The 19,271-nt window shown below is 53.5% G+C and overlaps 1 protein-coding gene and 1 pseudogene across 1 annotated transcript; one reads left to right on the forward strand and one right to left on the reverse strand.

The window, feature by feature from the left end:
• LOC119111496 (rho GTPase-activating protein 39-like) overlaps positions 1-4,256 on the reverse strand; it is a 45,696-nt pseudogene extending 41,440 nt beyond the window's left edge.
• A 303-nt stretch (positions 4,257-4,559) lies between these two features.
• LOC119112120 (phosphatidylinositol 4-kinase type 2-beta) lies at positions 4,560-18,935 on the forward strand. The gene is made up of 9 exons (XM_037236151.1): positions 4,560-4,660; positions 6,699-6,969; positions 7,654-7,772; positions 8,412-8,612; positions 9,568-9,699; positions 10,110-10,316; positions 10,720-10,953; positions 15,886-16,025; positions 18,744-18,935. Exons 2-9 carry the CDS (start codon positions 6,744-6,746, stop codon positions 18,838-18,840), a joined length of 1,356 nt encoding a protein of 451 aa, XP_037092046.1. The 5' UTR covers positions 4,560-4,660; positions 6,699-6,743; the 3' UTR covers positions 18,841-18,935.
• Positions 18,936-19,271: the final 336 nt, after the last annotated feature.

The following is a 19,271-nucleotide window of genomic DNA, read 5'->3' on the forward strand; positions in this document are numbered from 1 at the left end:
GCCCGTGGCAAGCGTCCCGCTCACGGGCAGGGGCCCGGTGACGCGCCCGCTCACGGCAGGGGCCCGGTGACGGCGCTACCGATGGAGGAGCCGGACGGCCGCTGGCAGTCACCGGTGAGAGCTGGACAGTAGGATCGGCGCGGCCCGGCACCGCCCGACCGGAGCCAGATGCGCCCGCTTATGGCGGCCACCAGGGAGTCAACACATCGACCGCGAGTCAAACACCGCTATTCAGCACTGGCGGGACCGGACAAGGGCTACGCTGTTTGGAAGGCGGCTGCAACGGATCACCATACCAGCCATCATTGTTTTTCCACTCATTGGTGATTGCGGTTCACGAAGAGAAGTGATGACCACGGCTCATTTGAAAACCGTCACGCACGCAGCTCAAACCTGATTGGAAGGCGGACAGTGTGGGTGCAGCGTGACCTTCGCCGCGTATGAACATCACATCGAAAGTCGTCCACGGCTTAGCGGCATAAACCAGCAACAGGTCAGTTTCCAATACAGTTGGAAGCAAAAGCCGGGGAAGCGCAGATTTCACCAACCAAATGTTTGATGACACCTGGAACAAACAAATCATGTCTGGGGGCCCTGCAGTACGGATGGCCCAAGACAATGCAAGGGAAAGACAGAAAAGTTATAGGCGAAGATGTCTACACATGTCATTTCGGCTACCGGGAGAGACTGCTGGCCTACGGAGACCGAACGAGCCCGCAAGTCAGTTGGATGAGGTGAGGGGAGAATACAAAACCGGTTGGAGATTGGAAGAATGGCTGGCGTAGTCAAGCATGACACGGTGGGTTTCAGGGAAGATGCTACACAAAAAAAAACATTACAAATCATGTGAATTTAATGTTCCCAGCATTAAAAGCCTACAGATCCAAAGACCATCCATGTCTGTGTCTACCTGATCAACGAGAGCCCAAGATAAATCTGGGTGTTACAGCATAATGGTACACGTTATGATGACAACGAATAACTTGAGTTCGAAATTGTGACCATTTACATGTGCAAAACACTGGACACAATGAGCACATCTACCGCAATAAAGGCAAACGGAACCCGACTTCCCCCAGGACTCTTGGGCTTGGCAGCCATTAATGAAGGGAACTATAAAGACCTTAACTTACTTTATCTTATGTTTCGGACAGGTACCCGATTTCGTATCTCCGGTTAGATTTCTTGGAAAACGTCGCTGATGTTTTCCTTATCCCGCGGTTCTGTTTAATTTCCGCCCGTTTGGATCCGTTTCAGGCACGGCACGATGCTTTAATACCAGCGTCACGCTTCCTGACCAAGCGGCCGTCAGTCCTCACTTCCTGACTGGCAGCCGGTTGCCATGCGTCCCGGCCGGCCGGGGCGCCGTGTCCCGCGAGGAGGCCGCTTCCGCTGACTGTTACCATGGGGAGGACACGCGGCGCCCTGCCGGTCCGGTCTCGAGTCGACATACAGCACCACTCGCCCGCTGTTTCCAGCGAGTGCGGAACGGAACGGAGCATAAACTGTGCTTAACACCTTGTGGTATTTGGAATTTGGAAGCGCCACTTGGCCTTACGGCACCAGCACTATTGAGCAAAGTGTGCTAGTTTTACTCGCCACACCTGTGAACCTTATCGGGCTTTAGACACCTGTGGCAAATTTTATCTTTCCCAACTATCCTGGAGTAACATGTGCGATGTGTTTCACCAGCTCATACAATGGTTTACAATAACACAACGGGCTGCTTCGGCTACCAGAGCACTGTATCCATGAAACAAGTACAAGCGCCATGAACTCCCACGTACGGGGTTCGGGTTCGAGTCCCGGTTGCACCACGTCACATGAGCACTTACATGGCCAATGCAGCAATCTTTAAAAGAAGCGTGACGACGCGCGTCGCGTTCCCTAAAAAAAAACTGCGTTCCATGTGCCAAAGCTTTATGAACTGGTTCTGGGGGATCTGTAGTTCTACCTTTGCACACCATGCCTTCACAATGTCCCCTACAGCGGCGGGACAGTAAGTACAGTGAGCGTAGCCGTCTCTCGAGGATCGGTTCGTGCTTGTGATGGGGGCCCCTCTAGTTGCCTGCACTTGGATCAGGTCGAGCAGCCCCTGATCCGCACGGTAGATGGGACCCAGACTGCGCTGCCGTACTCGTGATAACATCGCACGAGGGTCTAGAAGCCTAGAGACAGACACAGCATATAGCGTCACGAGTCCGCACTCTGGAAGGAACAATGACAGGGTCTGCGTAGACCTGGCGTCTGCCGCGGCCACCGCAGCCATCAGCTCCGGAAGTTGCAGGTCAGAGCCTACATGGATTCCCAGATGTTTCCCAGTGGTTGACTGATCAAACTGGACACTCCTCATTGAGCACACCTGGTGGGAGTTCCATGTTGTCATGTGAAACAGCATGCGTGCTCCAAGCCTTCGTCCAATGGACGCTACCACATACCGAACCAGGCATTCATGATGCTGGGTCCTTCTCAAGTAGCGCACTGTCCGCTTTCATTACCACACTGCCCAAGACCTTTGACCCTCGGCAAGCATCTCTGTCAAGCATACAAGCCTGGCATGCAAGTCAAAAAGGACCAGGAGATCTGAGCCCAATACCAATGCCCACCATACACCAATGTTGGCTGAGAGCCAAGGAGAGTTGAGAACTTTTTAGTAGCATAGCACTTGTTGACATCTCATGATAAAATGCTGGCATGCTTGCTCTGATGTGATGCTTGCAAGTGGGTAGGATGGCATCAAATGCTCCACAAATCTATCCTTGATGTTGAGCTTGAGGATCTTGGGAGGATGGCCACCTGGCTAAGAGTATCCTTCATCCTTAAGAGCATCCTTAAAAGCATCCTTCATCAGTGAAAACTGCATGCAACTATTGCCAAGATGTTGCGCACCAGTAGTGCAATGGTTACCATGTCTGTGTTAACCCCCATGTGTCTGGAAAACCAGGGGTACTGGGCCTGATTCTCTGCAATGCCTGCCCTTCCTGCAAGGGTGAGAGGCAGGTGACACCACATAGCCTCAGCAGCTGGGTGCATTTTAAAACCCCAACAACAATGATTGCTAAGATGACAAACATTTTGTGTATCCTCACTTATCACACTCCTGGTCCCATCCCCTGAGCCTCTGAGCCTTGTTCTGATATTGAATAATAAGCTTTACCTCCAAAAATATTTTGGATGCATGGTTTACATTCTCTACAAAATATTTCTCACATTTTAGTGCAGACCTTGATAAGGCACTGAAAAATATGTTCTATGATGGCTGAAGAGATTTTAAAAAAATACACAGCAGAATATGCAATATGCCCATAATGTTGTGACTGAATCCGGTTAGAACATTGTTAAGCTTAAAGCTTAAGTAAAGCTTATGCTTTACAACATACTAGTAGCTGAGGGTATATGGTGTTGCCTGCCTCTTTCCCTGGCAGGAAAGGTTGACACTGCACAGAATCTTGCCAGGCAAGCCAATTGCAAACAGACAAACCAGACAAACCAAACCAGACAAACCAAGTGCTTACATGTAGGCTTACCAGACAAGCAGCTTAACCACTGTAGAAAAAGCTCCATTTGGAATGAAGATGCACCAATTTGTAAACAAAGCATACACACTGGATTGCATGCATGGAAGCATGGATGGTTGGAAGCATGGATGATTGGAAGCATGGATGCTGATACCGCAAGGAATAGAAGGGTAAATACATAAAAGCATATGCTTACCTGAGGCTGTTACACTGATGTTTGGAGATTTCTTGGGCTAATACACAGCATCCAGGCACATGGACTGTGCACAAAAGAAGACATCAGCACATGAACATTGTGCTCTTCCACTCCACTGTTGCTTGACTCTGGCTAGCTGGACCTGGTTTGAGTTTGTTTGTCTCACATGAGCAACTAGCTCTGTAATTCTATGAGCAATGACCCAGCGACAGGTTTGCTGAATGAGATCTTACTGAAGCAGGCATTCGAGCGATAGCCCAAATACTACTGTGAACACGCCGAGGCACCTCGCCACGCCAAACATCAGAAACCAACTTGCTAGCGTCCAATTAGCGACGTTACCCGAACGAGTTGATCTGAACGACTTTCCGGAATGCCTATCGATAGCTGCACTACTAGCTGCCGGCCTTGACAGAACTTTCAACAATCTATCCCCCCGTATCCGCCGCCACCCTCTCGACCCCCACCCCACAACGATGTCAACACTCACAGGCCGCGGCCCCAGGATCCATAAAAGTGAGACAATTCTGTGCCGCATTGGCCGCCTTTGTCTCCAGCAGCGCGAGCTGTACTGAAATAAGGTACCATCCTTGAGGTGTGTTTATGATGTAAATGTCATAATGGGATATTTAATGTTTTATTTTATGATAAAAATGGCACATTTTTAGTTAAATTCATCTTTTTTATTAAAAGTCAAATGTTTATTTACACAAAATATAGTATTAAGAGAAATTTATCATGCAAGTCGCAACCAGAGCCCAAGCTGATCATCATAGCCGGTAAACACTTTTGTTGAACCCTTGATGACACGAAACCTTGATGTCAATAGGAGAGTCACCATTTATTGCGAGGATTTCAGGGGAGTGTGTGGGGGAGCGGACGTGGTTGCGTGTTAAGTTAGGAATATTCACTAGCTGCATCGCCTGATTTTCTGTCATAATTTGAGGTATGAAGGTTTTTCAGACCAGCGTGTTCCTTACCTGGTGCATGCGTGATCTATGCCGCAGTGATGTAGGTGATTGTCGTGCCCACGTAGAAAGTATGGCGGATTTAAGGCTGGAACCTACAAAGTAGAGGAGGATTTTGTAGATAGCCTGCTGTTTAACTGGTATCTAATTTCACCTGCGTTTTGGTATCAAGTGTTTTTAAATTGAGCTGACTATTTGCATTGTTTTGTTGATGCTGAATGTGAGCATTGAGGATGACATAAAATTCAAGACATTTGTGCCAGAAAATTCATATGCTGCATCGACATTACAATTCTCGAAGCAGTGTTAACTACTTTTGATGGCTGTTGTGTGCTGTTGTATTTAATGGAGTTAAATGCAGTCTCAAAAGTCTTAAGGGATGCATATGAAATTGTAAGAAACATAAGAATTTATCATGTGGATAATGGCTGACTCCTGTCATATCAAAAAGTCTTGTTAAATGACAAGTACCAAATGAAATCAGAATGGAAGTTTGATAGAGATTTTACAGGTGATTGTGAGCTTTATGGGGCTGGAATTGTTGAGCACTTCCATGACATATTTTAGTTGTTATACAATATGCTCTCTTAATACCACCCTGTCTTTTGAAGACCACTTTTTATCAGCATGAGATATTTTTTTGTGATGAATGGACTGGATATGACTGGGTTAAGCCGGACATGAATGTGTAGTTTCTTTAGTTCAGCAAATTATGAATTTCTCTTGGATGGATTGAAGAGTGTTATCAGGCATATGTTGTGTTACTTACATTTACTTTGTCTGCATCATTTGATATAAAGATTGTGCTAAGATATAATATTTGTTATCTCTATGATAAGGTTTGGGATTAGGAGCATTAACACCTCAAGGTAATGCAAACATTGATCTGTTCAGACCACCAGTGTGGTCATATCATGTGATGACTGTCTCCTACTGCTTTCTAACCACTGTTAGCACTTGATGGGAGATGATCATTTTAACCAGCAGCAAGCATGCAAAGTAGTGAATGTGATGCTCATGCAAGTCCAGTGGCACTTGGTCCATATGTCACTCATGTCCATAGATATGCTAGCATATGCCTGTTATAGAAAGTAACTGTTGCATCCACATACTCATGTATGTCTCAGTTATGCCACTCATTTTCTAGCTTTAACACAGGAAATTTGATTGAGAAGAGCATAGAGGATGTATATTTGGTTTATCATCAATACAAGGTATAATGTTTGTCATCAATACAAGGTATAATGTGTAAGGAGAAATGTTGGTGCCCTAGATTATGATGAATCAGTATTGGTTTTTGACAATCAATGCAATCAATTTATTATCAATGCAAGTTATAATGTTTATCATCAATACAAGGTATAATGTTTAAGGAGAAATCATGTCGGTGCCCTAGATTAGGACAAATCAGTATTGGTTTTTGACTCCTTCCCATGTCTCTCACTAAAACATTGAAACACATGTATTAATAGCTGTGATGTGGATGTATTGGCCAGTGTTGGACTGTCTTTGCCTGCAATCTGGTGGTTTTCCTGAAACCCATAGTATGTTACCAGGTTTAATACTGCAGGACTGATGTTTTTGTACTTATTAACTAAGGCATTGGTTATACTTTGACCAACTAGCAGCATGTAGCTGAGTTTTTATTGTGAAAAGCTGGTATGAGGTATATTAATTACTTCTTGTGTTTCTTATTTGGATATCACCTTCTAAAGGGCTGCTATGCTAAATGCTTTGTTGCATTTGTGTGTATGTGTTCATGTGTGCTGGTACTCCTGCATTTGAAATTGTAAAAGCAACAGAACATTCAGCTCAGCAAATATATTGAACACTAAAACAACACTTTCCATGATAGCACAGTTACATTGTCATTCCTGGTGTTTTCCATGTCCATCAGATAGAGAGCATTGGGCGGTCTGCCCCATGTGTTCCGCCGTGCCGTCGCTGCCGTTCTGCCTGGCGCCCGTTGTGCCACCGGCCACCGCACGCTGAACCGGCTCGTACGTCCGTCCGCAGGCTGCTCGCCGGCCGGCAATGGTAGCCGGCGCTCGGTGACGCGGCATGGACCAGAGCCAGGCGCCGTGCATCGAGCTGTCCACGAACGCAGAGGAACGACAGCGCACCGAGTCGACCGCCTCGAACACGAGCGCCGCCTCTAACGAGCCGCTGCTGCCTGACGTCGCCTTCGGGCCGTCCTTCATCAAGCTGGGCTCGCCGCGGCCGGGACGCGAAAACCAGCCGCTGCTCGGCGGCATGGACTACGACTACACCTTCAATCACTGGCCCGGTGAGCGTCAGAGGGTGTGCCGCGGCCGGGCTGGGCCCGCCTGGTCTCTGACACACGGCACGGTGCTGCACTCGCCCAGGCGCTCGGTAGGAGCCGGTTTCTGTCCAAGGTGTTGGATCTTAGGAACACTGACCATCGCGGCACCGCAGACAAATTGGTGCCCGATTTGTCCGCGATGCTATGTGTGAATGCATGAGCTCGGGACTACTCTGTCAGTTGTCATGAGAATGGTTGTAGGTGTGTAGTGCTACAGTTATGCTGCTTTGTGCAAAGATGGAATGATGAGTTGCAGGAGTCGTTTGGCATTGTATTTATCCTTGCTCTGGTCATTCCGTACAACCACGTTAGTGTAATACTTACCCGATGTGTTCGTACGTTGGCTGTCGGGTTCAAGGACAAGGTCTCAGCCATCTGTGAAATGCGCGCTTTGGCACGTGTTGCATGCGCGCCCAGCTGGGTAAGGTTACACACTAGCCTATGGGAGCGCGCTGCAGAGATCCTCCGGCTCACACCTGAGTGAGCCGGTGTGTGGCCTCCTGCCGCGAGCCATCGCCGCTCGTGCGGCTGCGTGCGGGCTGCAGGGCCGCTGCTGACGTCCGGGCGTGAGGGTGTGAGTATGCGTGTGGCAGGAGGTCAACGACCCGGTGTGCCGCGCGTGCGTGATGGCACGTGCGCACGTTTCAGATGACGGCGAGTTCACGGACCTGGTGCGCCAGGCCGAAATGGCCGTCGAGAACGGCATCTACCCGGAGCGCATCTTCCAGGGCTCCAGTGGCAGCTACTTCGTGAAAAATCCGGAAAACGTGAGCCGTCAGCCGCCCCTGCTGTTGTACGGGAGGGAGTGAGAGATGATGTATGAGAGAAGTGTCATGAGGATGTGGGGAATGTCATAAGAAACGCTGTAAACGTAGTCACCGTGCGGCACAGTTTCAGTATCCTGGACAGTTGTGTTTAGACCTAGGAATGTCGTGCCAAGAAGTGTCCAAACACGACAGCTATCAGCATAGCTGATAGCGATGGCACTTAAGTTATATCTCGTCTGGCTCGGTCCAGGCGCATCCTCGGTCGCCCCAACGCGAAACTGAACCCTCCCCGCGCCTGGTCAGAGGCACCGGACTGGTGTCGACACCGTGTGGACGGGGCGCCCCGGCTGCCGCCGGAAGACGGGGCGTCGGGCGTGTACAGGCTGTTATGACTACAGGAGACTTGCTCAGGCATTGTATCATCTCTGTCTGGAGCAGCGTGGAAACAACGCAGCACTTCTGTCAGACTGCCCGCATGCTGTGTGTGACTGCAGAAACGCAGAGGCGTGTTCTGAACCGGTGCACTCTGACACTTGAGGGCGTGCCTACGGCCGGTCCCGCTTGCTGTCAGCGCGCGCGCATGGTTATTTAGAGCAGCTGTTCCCGTCACTAACGGCGCCGGGGGCCGTCCGTTTGCAGAAGACGATTGCCGTGTTCAAGCCCAAGGACGAGGAGCCGTACGGCCGGCTGAACCCCAAGTGGACCAAGTGGATGCACAAGCTGTGCTGTCCCTGCTGCTTCGGCCGCTCGTGCCTGGTGCCCAACCAGGGCTACCTCTCCGAAGCCGGCGCCAGCCTGGTCGACCAGAAGCTGGCGCTCAACGTCGTGCCGAAAACCAAGGTGCGGGTCGGGGCGGGGCGGGGCGATCGAGGCCGCGGGGAGCAGGCGCTTACGTGACGTGTGGTGGCGCCTGATGTGTGCTCGTGGTGCGAGGAGCGGTGACTTGGCTGTCAGAAGGTGGTGACAGACTGACACCATTTAGGGCGTTATTCTCTTGAATTTCGCCGGGTAAGCAGCGAATAGTCCTGTTTCCAGGAATGGGGTTCGCCCTCTGTTGGCTTAGTTGAATGTTTAATGATATGATGTCATCGGCAAGCGTTGTCGTCTCTCAAAGAGATATTGTGATTAGCATGAGTGGCATAACTGCTGCCATGCGTTTACGATGCATTAATGAGCGTACGTTTATGTCGTATAGTGCTCTCGGGCTTGTAACCTCGCCAGGAATAGGTCATGAAGCCATTATGGTAGGATCGTAGTTCGTCGGTTGAGGCTGATTGTTCGTCAGTGTGTCGTTCGAATGGTCGAAATGTTGTATTTCATGCGTGGTTGTGAACACGTGAACACTAGTCGCGTCCGGCAGAGTAGGCTCCAGGGTAGCTTCCGACTTGTTATGACGCAGCGCGGCTTCCAAGATGTTGTTCGTTGTGCCGTCACTGTCCCGAATGAGTCTCGGATGTCATCCGGTTTCTGCGTGTTCACTGTGTGTTCGGTGTGCTGTGGTGTAGCGCACGTGACGTGACGTACCCCGTTAAGCAGGCCGGCTGTGGTCGTGGGAGACCAGCATGCCGATAGCGTAGTGGTTAAGCTTCGCGTCTGTGAATCCAGAGGCACGGGGCTCGATTTCCCGTTAGATTTCCCCGCCCCTCCTGCCAGGGCGAGAGGCGGGCGGCGTTATTTAGCCTCAGCGGCTGAGTACGTCGCAGAGTCCCCATCACACACGCGGTCCTGGGAGAATTGTACGTCCGTCCGACGTACCGACATGACACGTCTGAAGACCGCTTATCGTGTGCCGCAGATGGTGAAGCTGGCCAGCGACACGTTCAACTACACCAGGATCGACAGGGAGAAGGCTCGGGTGAAGCAGCTGGTCTCCGAAAGGTTCCCCAAAGTGGGCAGGAAGTTCCACAGGCTGGGCCTCCCTCCCAAGGTACCGGTCGTCCTCGCCCGACGGCGTGCGCCCGGACAGGCGCGGGGTGCTAATGGGAGGGGTCCGGCTCGCCCATTGTTTGGCAATGTTGTCCGGTGCGTCTCGCGCACGACTGAGCCGCTGTCACTTCCCATCAGAAAGCGTATTAAACCGGCGAGCTGGCAGGAATGCATATTGCATGGCATGTTCATTACTGTGAGTGGCGCGTTCTGGAACATTTCCCAGCAAAGCAGCCGTGTTCTAAATGCGTGACTGTCGTGGCTTGCCCTGTACTAGACACTCCTTTCCTTCGTGGCCTCTTTCAGTAGCCTTTTTAAACCGCGCGTGCATAGCGGGTTTCAGGTCTTCCGCGAGACCGTGGCGGATCGGCCACGCGACCTGGTGACGTAGCCGGCGCCGGCCCGTTCCAGGTGGGCTCGTTCCAGCTGTTCGTGGAGGGCTACAGGGACGCCGACTTCTGGCTGCGGCGGTTCGAGCAGGAGCCCCTCTCGGACGAGCTGCAGACCGAGTTCCAGCTGCAGTTCGAGCGACTGGTGACGCTCGACTACATCATCCGCAACACGGACCGCGGCAACGACAACTGGCTCATCAAGTACATCCGGCCGGATGAGCAGCAGGTGAGGGCTGGCATCCCGACGGAAAGGTCTGCGGTGGAGCCGGAGGCGCGGTGTTGGCGGGCTGGAGCTGGCTCTGTTGTGGTTGGCCGTATTGGAGGCACTGGATCCGAAGTGTCATGTTAGTGAAGTGGCGATAACATTGTGGTCTTTACTGTAGGCTTTACTGTAGGCTTTACCCTGTGTGGTGGTCCCTTGCGTGAACTCGTGACCTGCGTAACCGTCACCTGGTGACCTCGGCGTGGTGGCCCGGTACCTTACCCCGTGACCTCGGTATGGTGGTTGGGATCGTGACCTCGGTGCGGTGGCCCGGCACCTTACCCCATGACTTCGGTGTGGTCGCCCGGTACCTATCCCGTGACCTTGGTGTGGTGGTTGGGTCCGTGACCTGGTGACCCGCCTTCAGTCGGGAGACGGCGGCGGCCCCAGCCGGCCCGTCATCCGCGTCGCCGCCATCGACAACGGCCTGGCGTTCCCGTTCAAGCACCCGGACTCGTGGCGTGCCTACCCGTACCACTGGGCGTGGCTCTCCTGGGCCAAGCGGCCCTTCTCCACGCAGACGCGCGACCACGTGTTGCCGCTCATCTCGGACATGAACTTCGTGCAGGACCTGTGCGACCAGCTGTATCGGCTGTTGAAGGTCAGTAGGCGGAGGAGGAGGAGGGGGGGGGGGGGGGGGGGCGGTCGGCTGCGCTCCGCCCGGCCTGGGGCGGGCCCGCCCGGCTGCCAATCCAATCAGGCCGGGGTTGATAGTGACCCCGGTCAAGGCCGGAGCACCGGGCTGCGGTTGCACATGTCTTTCGTTTGTTTGTGGCTATTGAGCCGCAGTCGAGCCACTTTCGATTTCGCGTGTCTGCGGCGCCACCCGTGCCATGGGTGCTATAGCGTTCGGGCTAAAAAGCGCTTTCGGTCCAGTTGCTGGAGCAAGCGTTCCTTTGTGAGCGTAAGCTCCGCCTCCATCTTATTGTTATTGATTCGCGGTATGGATAAGGGGCCCAGGATCATAGCCTTACCTGCCACGTCACTTGGGTGCACCGGATGCGAAATCGATGGGTGGTCCGTCGTTGATCCGTTCGAGCTAATCAGCCGCTGGGGACAGCTGGGACCGGCGCCGGTCTGGGGGGGGGGGGGGAGGAGGGTTGAGGGGATCGTGCGCCGTCGTCAGCCGCCGCCGACACTGAGCCTGTCGTGACGGCGGAGCGCGCCGCCGGCTGGCGCTCCCCGCCCCGCCGCCGCCGCCTCCGCCGGCCGGCTCGCGCCAGATCGCTCCGCACCGCGCCGGGCCCGTCACGAGCTGGGTGACGTCACCGGGCCGATGCGGCCCGCTGCGTCGCCTGCTCGGCGGAGGGCTGGCGCCGCCGAGCCGAGCCGAGCCGAGCCGAGCCCGGCCGGCCTGGTTTTGAGTGTGGGGCACGGACGGCTCGCCCGGCGCCGGCAGCGCGTCCGTGTGGCCATGACAGTGCCAGGGCGTGACTCACGAGTCACGCGCCGTCGGGTGGGAATGTCCGATGTGTGTGACGCGCGTGCCGCGGTGACACGGGTGTGTGGAGCGCGTGGCTCGTTGGCGCATTAGCCCTCTGTGTTGATTGCCAACAAATCAGTCGGGTGGTCTTGACCAGACGTGTTCTGGTCTGGCGTTACGGGACCGGCAGGCACCGGTATTATCTGACCCAGTCTGGACCAGACGGGACTAAACCGAAGCGGATTGGGCTTGACCTGACCTAACCTGATCTGGTCCGACCGGAAATGACCGTTGTTGGGTACGGAAGATAGCCAAAAAGTTTTGAAGGCTGATTGATTGTGTGTGGCTTGGTGTCTTTTTTGTGGCGTCGTTAGTTGTGAGTCCAAGCGACGGTCTTTTAGCATCTAGATTGTAACAGTCCTTTGGGATGATCCATCCTTTGGGAAGGATCAATCGATATACCGTAATTTGAGCTTATAGATAAGCCAGTAGTAATAGGCTTATTCCTCGTAGAAAAACCGGGACAATGGAGAAATAGATGCGCTGATATTTGGCAACATGCCTTTACCGAAACGAATGACAGCAGTAAATTTAAAATTGCGTCCCGATCCTACTCCATTTTTCAGTTTTTCTTTCCTTTTTACGGCCAGCCAGTTTTTACGGGTCACCAAAATTGGGGTGGGGAGATAAAACAAGGAGGCATCGCCAGCCATTACTATGTTACAGTGCATATCTAACTGAGAAGTCGAATGTGCAAAAATGTCTATCATTTGCAAACATGGAAACAAATTCAAGTGAACAGGCATTGCGCATCACGCTTCATTTAAACACAAGCGATTCCAAGTGAACAGGCATCACGTGTCACGCGTCAATTATACATGCAAACGATTTCAATTAGATAGATACCGCGCACCACGCGTCAGGCACCACTCATGCATGTGAACGATTTTAAGCAAGCACGCATCACACAGCAAGGCACTTACCACATTCGCATAGTCGGCCCTGATCCGGCCGAGTTATCTACAGAGAACAGGACCATCCAGACAAGAAAATGAATGCAAAGTGGAAATGAGAGAGTTCAATCCCCTTTTGCCTGTTTGAAGAGGATTCTTCTCATTCAGCACCGTGTGATTAACAGAAAATATCGCAAAAAGTGGAAGAACCGTGGCGTCCCGCCCCTTTCAATGAGCTTGCGCCCACGGTCTCTCCATACCTTCGTATATTTCCACGCGTATGTATCACAGCATATCGACCTATTTTCTTGTATTCACTTAGCTTGAACCCCGCCCCCTCCCCCATGATGCATCGTAAACTATTGAGCAGAAGGCTATCAGCTTGATCTGCCATATAGGTGCGTGACCCAAGTTAGCTCCCATTGGATGGCCCCCAGATGGAAGATGTTCAAGTGGTGACACATATCACCTACGACGGATAGCCATTGATGTTGGGCGGTGTTGCGTAGTTTTCGTCTAGTGACTTTGTGCGGTTCCGAAAGCCATGCGGTCTGTTTCGGTGGGTTTGCGTGGCGGGCTGTTGGACAACGCAGTGTGCGGTGTGGCGCTGCGTCGGGCGATGTGCCGACCTCCTGTGTGCAGCGGCTCTCTAGTGACGGCAGACACGCTCTCGTGTGTGCAGCGGTTCTTTGGTAATGGGAGATACGCTCTCCTGTGTGCGGCGGCTCTCTAGTGACGGCAGGCACGCTCTCTTGTGTGCAGCGGCTCTCTAGTGACGGCAGACACACCCTCCTGTGTGCAGCGGCTCTCTGGTGACGGCAGACACACCCTCCTGTATGCAGCGGATCTCTAGTGACGGGAGACACGCCCTCCTGTGTGCAGCGGTTCTTCGGTAATGGGAGACACGCCCTTCTGTGTGCAGTGGTTCTCTAGTAACAGGACACGCCCTCCTGTGTGCAGCGGCTCTTTAGTAACGGGAGACACGCCTTCGTGTGTGCAGCGGCTCTCTAGTGACGGCAGACACGCTCTCCTGTGTGCAGCGGCTCGCTAGTGATGGCAGACGCGCCCTCCTTTGTGCAGCGGCTCTTGAGTGACGAGAGACACGCCCTCCTGTGTGCAGCGGCTCTAGTGACGGGAGACACGCCCTCCTGTGTGCAGCGGTTCTTCGGTAATGGGAGACACGCCCTTCTGTGTGCAGTGGTTCTCTAGTAACGGGAGACACGCCCTCCTGTGTGCAGAGGCTCTCGAGTGACGGGAGACACGCCCTTCTGTGTGCAGCGGCTGCCGAGTAATGAGAGACAGGCCCTCCTGTGTGCAGCGGTTCTTCGGTAATGGGGGACACGCCCTTCTATGTACAGTGGTTGCGTAGTAACGGGAGACACACCCTCCTGTGTGCAGCGGCTCTCTAGTGACGGGAGAGACGCCCTCCTGTGTGCAGCGGCTCTCTAGTGACGGGAGACACGCCCTCCTGTGTGCAGCGGTTCTTCGGTAATGGGAGACACCCTTCTGTGTGCAGTGGCTCTCTAGTGACGGCAGACACGCCCTCCTGTGTGCGGTGACTCTATAGTGACGGGAGACACGCCTTCCTATGCGCAACAGCTCCTCAGTAACGGGAAACACACCTCCTTTCCGCCGGCGGCTGACCTGACCGCAGCGGTAGGACGCCATCGACTGGTGGGAGCGAGCAAGCCGCTACAGTCCTGTTGTGTCCAAGTTGATCAGGTGTTATGAAATCCGCCCACGGTGGTTTTTCTTGCTTGCAGCGGTGTGTGGCTTTATGTTGACAAAACATGTCAAGCAGCAAGAAGGCATGTGTACCAGGTCCGCCTCGACTTCGGTCTGGGCTCCGCGAAGACGTGGTTTTCTTCCAAAGACTTTGGCTTCTAGGCATTCTTCGCAGTGACTGTGATTTGGGTTAGCGTCATCCTCGGCCATGGCTTCGCGCCATTGAGCGGTTGGCTTTGTTAGCGAACATTTGTGTTATATGTTATGGCTTCGTCTTCGGCTTAATCTGATCTTGAACTGCTGGCTTTGGTTATGTCATGGTGATTTGTTTTCATTGCAGCTGTTACCTTCTTTCAAACAGTCCTCCTATCCCTGTGACCTCAATATACCACACATGTTTTCGACGCCACGAAGAATGCATGGATTAGAACTGACGACAGCTGGAGAATGAACTGTCCGGAACGATTTGTACCCAATGGTGCGCAAGACCAGGACGGCAGTCCAGTAAAAAATCATCCGTATTGTCGACACCTCGTCTCAGTCGCTCCGCAAAACCCTCAGTGTATGCTCCGGTCCCATGCAGTTTTGCGACAGGGAATATCGTTTGGATTGGGCAAAACAACGCTGCCCTCTAGGGTCAGACTCAGCTTCGGTCTCGTGACATTACTTACGCTGATGGGTTTGGCTTTAGCTTTGCGTTTCCTAAGTTCGAAGCCGCTGACTTCGGCTCCGGCCACGTGTTTACAGTTAGAATTATGAGAAAAGTTAGAACTATGGCCTCTGTTTCAAAGCCAAAAGCTTGGCTTCGCCCCATACCTGAAATCAAGCACACAGCTGCGTATATCGGTATTGAGTGGTCTGCGGATATGCATGAACCACCATGCCGCGCGTGATGGACCACGTAGCCGGTGAAGGACATAATAAGCGGGCGGACGGGAACAATGACCCCAATTTAAAGGCGTAAAACGTGTAAGTGGTAGCGCGGGTCACGTGCATGCGAAATGGGTTATTCGTTTATCAGCGATCACTGCTTAGCCCACAGGGTAATTGCCATTCATGATGACAGGGCTGGTGTAGGCTGTATTGCCTGTTACCCGCGTCCCCCGCGTATGTACCAAGTATGTACAAACAAAACAAAAAAATTGTCGGCAAAAAATAATGCCCTGTTCTGTGGAATATTGCTCCGCGTCTCTGATATTGTGTCCTAATGTTCCGTGGGAATAGGTTGTGATGAATACTCTATGCACGGATAGTAATAGCGTTCTGGCTTTTTTGCATGGATATCGAACCGACATCCCATTTATCCCTCCCTTACCTTTCCCAGATGGCCTTCTCATTGACATCGCCATGCGTTATGTGGTCCGGGACTTCGCTGTTGATGTGTGACGGTCCACCAAATAGCATGTCGAAATCGCCTGCCGCCCTCCGCCAGACGGACAAGGGGTTCGACAAGAACCTGTTCGAGCACCAGATGTCGGTGATGCGCGGCCAGATGCTGAACCTGGCGCAGGCCCTGAAGGACGGCAAGAGTCCCGTCCAGCTGGTCCAGATGCCGGTGGTGGTGGTGGAGAGGTGAGTCCGCTGACGAGTCGTGGGGCCGGACCCGTCCCGGCTCGGTCCGCCGCACTCTCCCTGCCCGCGGCGGCCGGGGCAGACAGGTGCTGGCGGCGGGAGGGCTGACGTTCGAGGGGGAAGGACGGCTACGAAAGCCACGTCTGAAGTCTCAGTGACGTGGGGACTTGGCTTTGGCCGAGCACTGGGTGTCGTCCCTTGCATTAGGCCCAAACCCTGGGTTCGATGTCCGACCGATGCTTACGCGCCAGCCAACGGCTTATGAAGAGCGCATGCCGTCTGGACATGATGGACGATGGAGCTGGGACGAGACAAATCGTTCTTGGATGGCTGGGTGTCTTGTCACATTCGGGATTGCCGGTACACTAATATTAGATGGTATTCGGACACGCCACGTACCAGAATTAGTCCTCTCTAACGCCGCCATTGACAGGGCCCAGGCCCCGCGTTATCAGCATGCATTGCGCCCTTGCGTAAATCGCCGTGAGACAGCGCCACGTGCTCGGTATGGACGTTGGGCACGGTGTGTGTGTTTTTCGGAATGATTACGGGTGTCATATCACGATGCGTTGGCCTCGCTGGTACAGGATCGAGTTGGCCACAGCTCCCAAACGTCGGTAATAATGCTGGCATGCTAGCTGCGCCTATTCAGTCGGCAAGAACGAACGCGGTACATGAAAGTCAGATGTAATCCCAGATATTCAGGCATCGAAAGCCTTCGCAGCCCTTTCCCTCATATCTGGGAATCGGACGTCTTCAGATGTCTCAGTATTTCACCGATTGACAGGCACAAAGCTTCATCCTTAAGGCTATCACTAACTACCACCGCGGAAAATCTTACTTGTCGCAGCTTCTCGGATAGTTGCCTGGAGAACGGTGCTGCAGAGAAATGTTGGTAATTGGCAGGGGTTGGTAGAATAGCTGACGAAGTACATGACACGGTGGACACGCGAGTGCTTCTTCATTATGACAGTTGGTCGTGGTCTGTTCAGATAGGGCCGAGCTTCCTGACCCGGTGGATGGGGTGTAATGTAGGGGCTCGCTCTCGACAGCGGGACTGTGGGGGCTGTGTACAGGCTAGGCATCGACGGATGTGCAGCTGTGGTGTGTATTTGTCTGATGTCATACGGAGGCCTCGTTGGCGTACGACAGACGTTGCTTCAGACCACGGCATACGCACGGTCTGCTGCTTGTTCTGTAAGGTCAGCACCATGGCACATGTGTTGCATGGGATATCAGATATGTCAGATCGAGGCTGTCCTGAACACCGCGCGTTCCCGACCGCGAATAATTTTTGATTACAAGGGTCAATTGTTTATAAGGGGTATGTCTTCCTGTCAGGTGCCAGTGCGTTCACTCAAGACGTCATGTATGTATTTCATGTATTTCATGTATTTCATGCATGAAAGTCGCACACATGAAAGATACATATTTGTATCGCTCACTCAGGGAAGCGATTGAAACTCGGTTTGAGTGCCGAGCACGGCACATGAAACGGCTTCGAATTTCCGTCCCCGTAGCTGTGCGAATTCCGCTAACATTGCACTTTGTTTACAGCCGTTTTCATTTCGCTGCTGGAACAAATGATGATTGTTTTTGTTCGCAAGTAGTTTTCATCGTTTGGTATTGCATTTGCTGACGGTGCGACGTGCCGGCGACAATGGGTGATGGTCACGCACGTTCAGCGGAAGCACAGGGCCGTTTGGCGTGATGGGTGACTACTGGCGCTTCGTCGGACTTTTACTGAGAAGGACACGCGCGCTCGCGTGTCACTAGAGGTCACCCTCCTGTGGCGGCGCTGCGTTAGAGGCAGCCTTAATGATCCCTGGCTGGTATCATGTGCTGCACTTCACCGGCTGGACTGGAATGCTACATGGTGTGGATCCAGCTCCGCAAATTGGGGCTCCAAGTTAGCAAGTACTGTGGCCGTTACCCGAAAATAAGTCCTAGAAATAAGTTATCTGATCTCTAGATTAAGCATAGCTTTAGAACAACGCGTTTGTTGTGGTCCAATCTCCAAATCTGGTGACAACTGCTGGAAAACCTGAACCTGAAGATAGGCTGTTTTCGCCTTTTGGGAGGGGGGGGGGGGGGGAGCGGGACAGCCTCGTGGTCTCCACCGCTTGGATTCGCCAGCGCTGTAACGCCGATCGTGTGCTGGTGACTTTCAAGCGGGAGCACTGTGTTGCGCGGCTCAGCGCTCTGGTCAGAGATGTACTTAACGTTAGACGGGTGAGATATGACCTAATGGAGCGCCGGACCGGCGTGATGTTTTGCCACGTGCCCTCAAGCTGAGATGACGACGCTACAGTAGGGTGGTCGTATCGATGTTTTCAGTTCGTCGTTTGCGGCGTTTGCCTAAGTGAATTTGCCTAAGAAATGTGGACTTCACTTGTTTTCACAGAGGCATATCAGTCTTCACCAGCTACCTAAGCAGTGCCGAAAGTTATTCTCGCTTTAAGAGGACGCGTAGCTCATGAACCCCCAATAACTCCAGCAACGTTTGTAGCAGCAAAGCTGTATTGACTGCGTCGCTTGTTGTCGGGATGGAAGACGGGAACGATTGATTGGCGCGTCCTCCCGGCTTTGTGCTGCCGACATCGCCGACATCCGACATCTATGTCGACGTTTCCGTGCCGCTGAGCGCCGACATCTGACGTGCACGCGGCGCAGCCCACCAGCTGCTCGCCTTGACGCTCCCGCCCCGTTCTGTTGCAGGGCGAAGGGCGGTCACAGCGAGACCCGCTTCCGCTCCATCAGCGACACATTCACGCAGCGGTTCCAGCACAAGTCGCCCTTCTTCTCGTGGTGCTAGTCGGCCAGTGCGGCCCGCTGGGTCGGGCCCGGCCGTGCGCAGCGCTGGTTCTGGGGCGGCGCACGCTCGCCGGCACCGACAGATTGTCGGCGGCCCCCTCCCGCCGGATGAGCTGCTGGCCCATGCGAGCCGGGCCCGGCCCAACCGGGCGCCGGCGGCCGGGGCTGGCCGCTCCAGCAGGCGTCTCCCATACCCCGCCCGGCGGCCCGGTGTGCCGCGGCGCGGTAGCCTTCGGCAGACACGCGGAGCGGCGGCGGCGGCTCCTCCAGCGGCGGCTGGGCGCGCGCCTCGCCCGCAGCGGCGCGCGTGCTGGCTGCAGCGCGCTTCCGTCGGCCCGTGGTGCGATGCCTGAGTAGGTGACAGCTGACTGGTGGGGGCCGCGGCATGCCACCGTCTGTCGGGCGGTCACGCTGCCCTCAGACGGCGAGGTG

This window comes from Pollicipes pollicipes, unplaced genomic scaffold (genome assembly GCF_011947565.3).
Source record: "Pollicipes pollicipes isolate AB1234 unplaced genomic scaffold, Ppol_2.1 Scaffold_7261;HRSCAF=8764_pilon_pilon_pilon, whole genome shotgun sequence".
In the NCBI taxonomy this organism is placed as follows: Eukaryota; Metazoa; Arthropoda; class Thecostraca; order Pollicipedomorpha; family Pollicipedidae; genus Pollicipes; species Pollicipes pollicipes.

What these genes read in the sequence shown, in the direction of transcription:
- LOC119112120 (XM_037236151.1), top strand. Translation starts at nt 6,744, where the DNA reads ATGGACCAGAGCCAGGCGCCGTGCATCGAGCTGTCCACGAACGCAGAG. An exon ending in CACCTTCAATCACTGGCCCG is followed by an intron (nt 6,970 to 7,653) that starts GTGAGCGTCAGA and finishes CGCACGTTTCAG; the next exon opens with ATGACGGCGAGTTCACGGAC. An exon ending in GGCTGGGCCTCCCTCCCAAG is followed by an intron (nt 9,700 to 10,109) that starts GTACCGGTCGTC and finishes GGCCCGTTCCAG; the next exon opens with GTGGGCTCGTTCCAGCTGTT.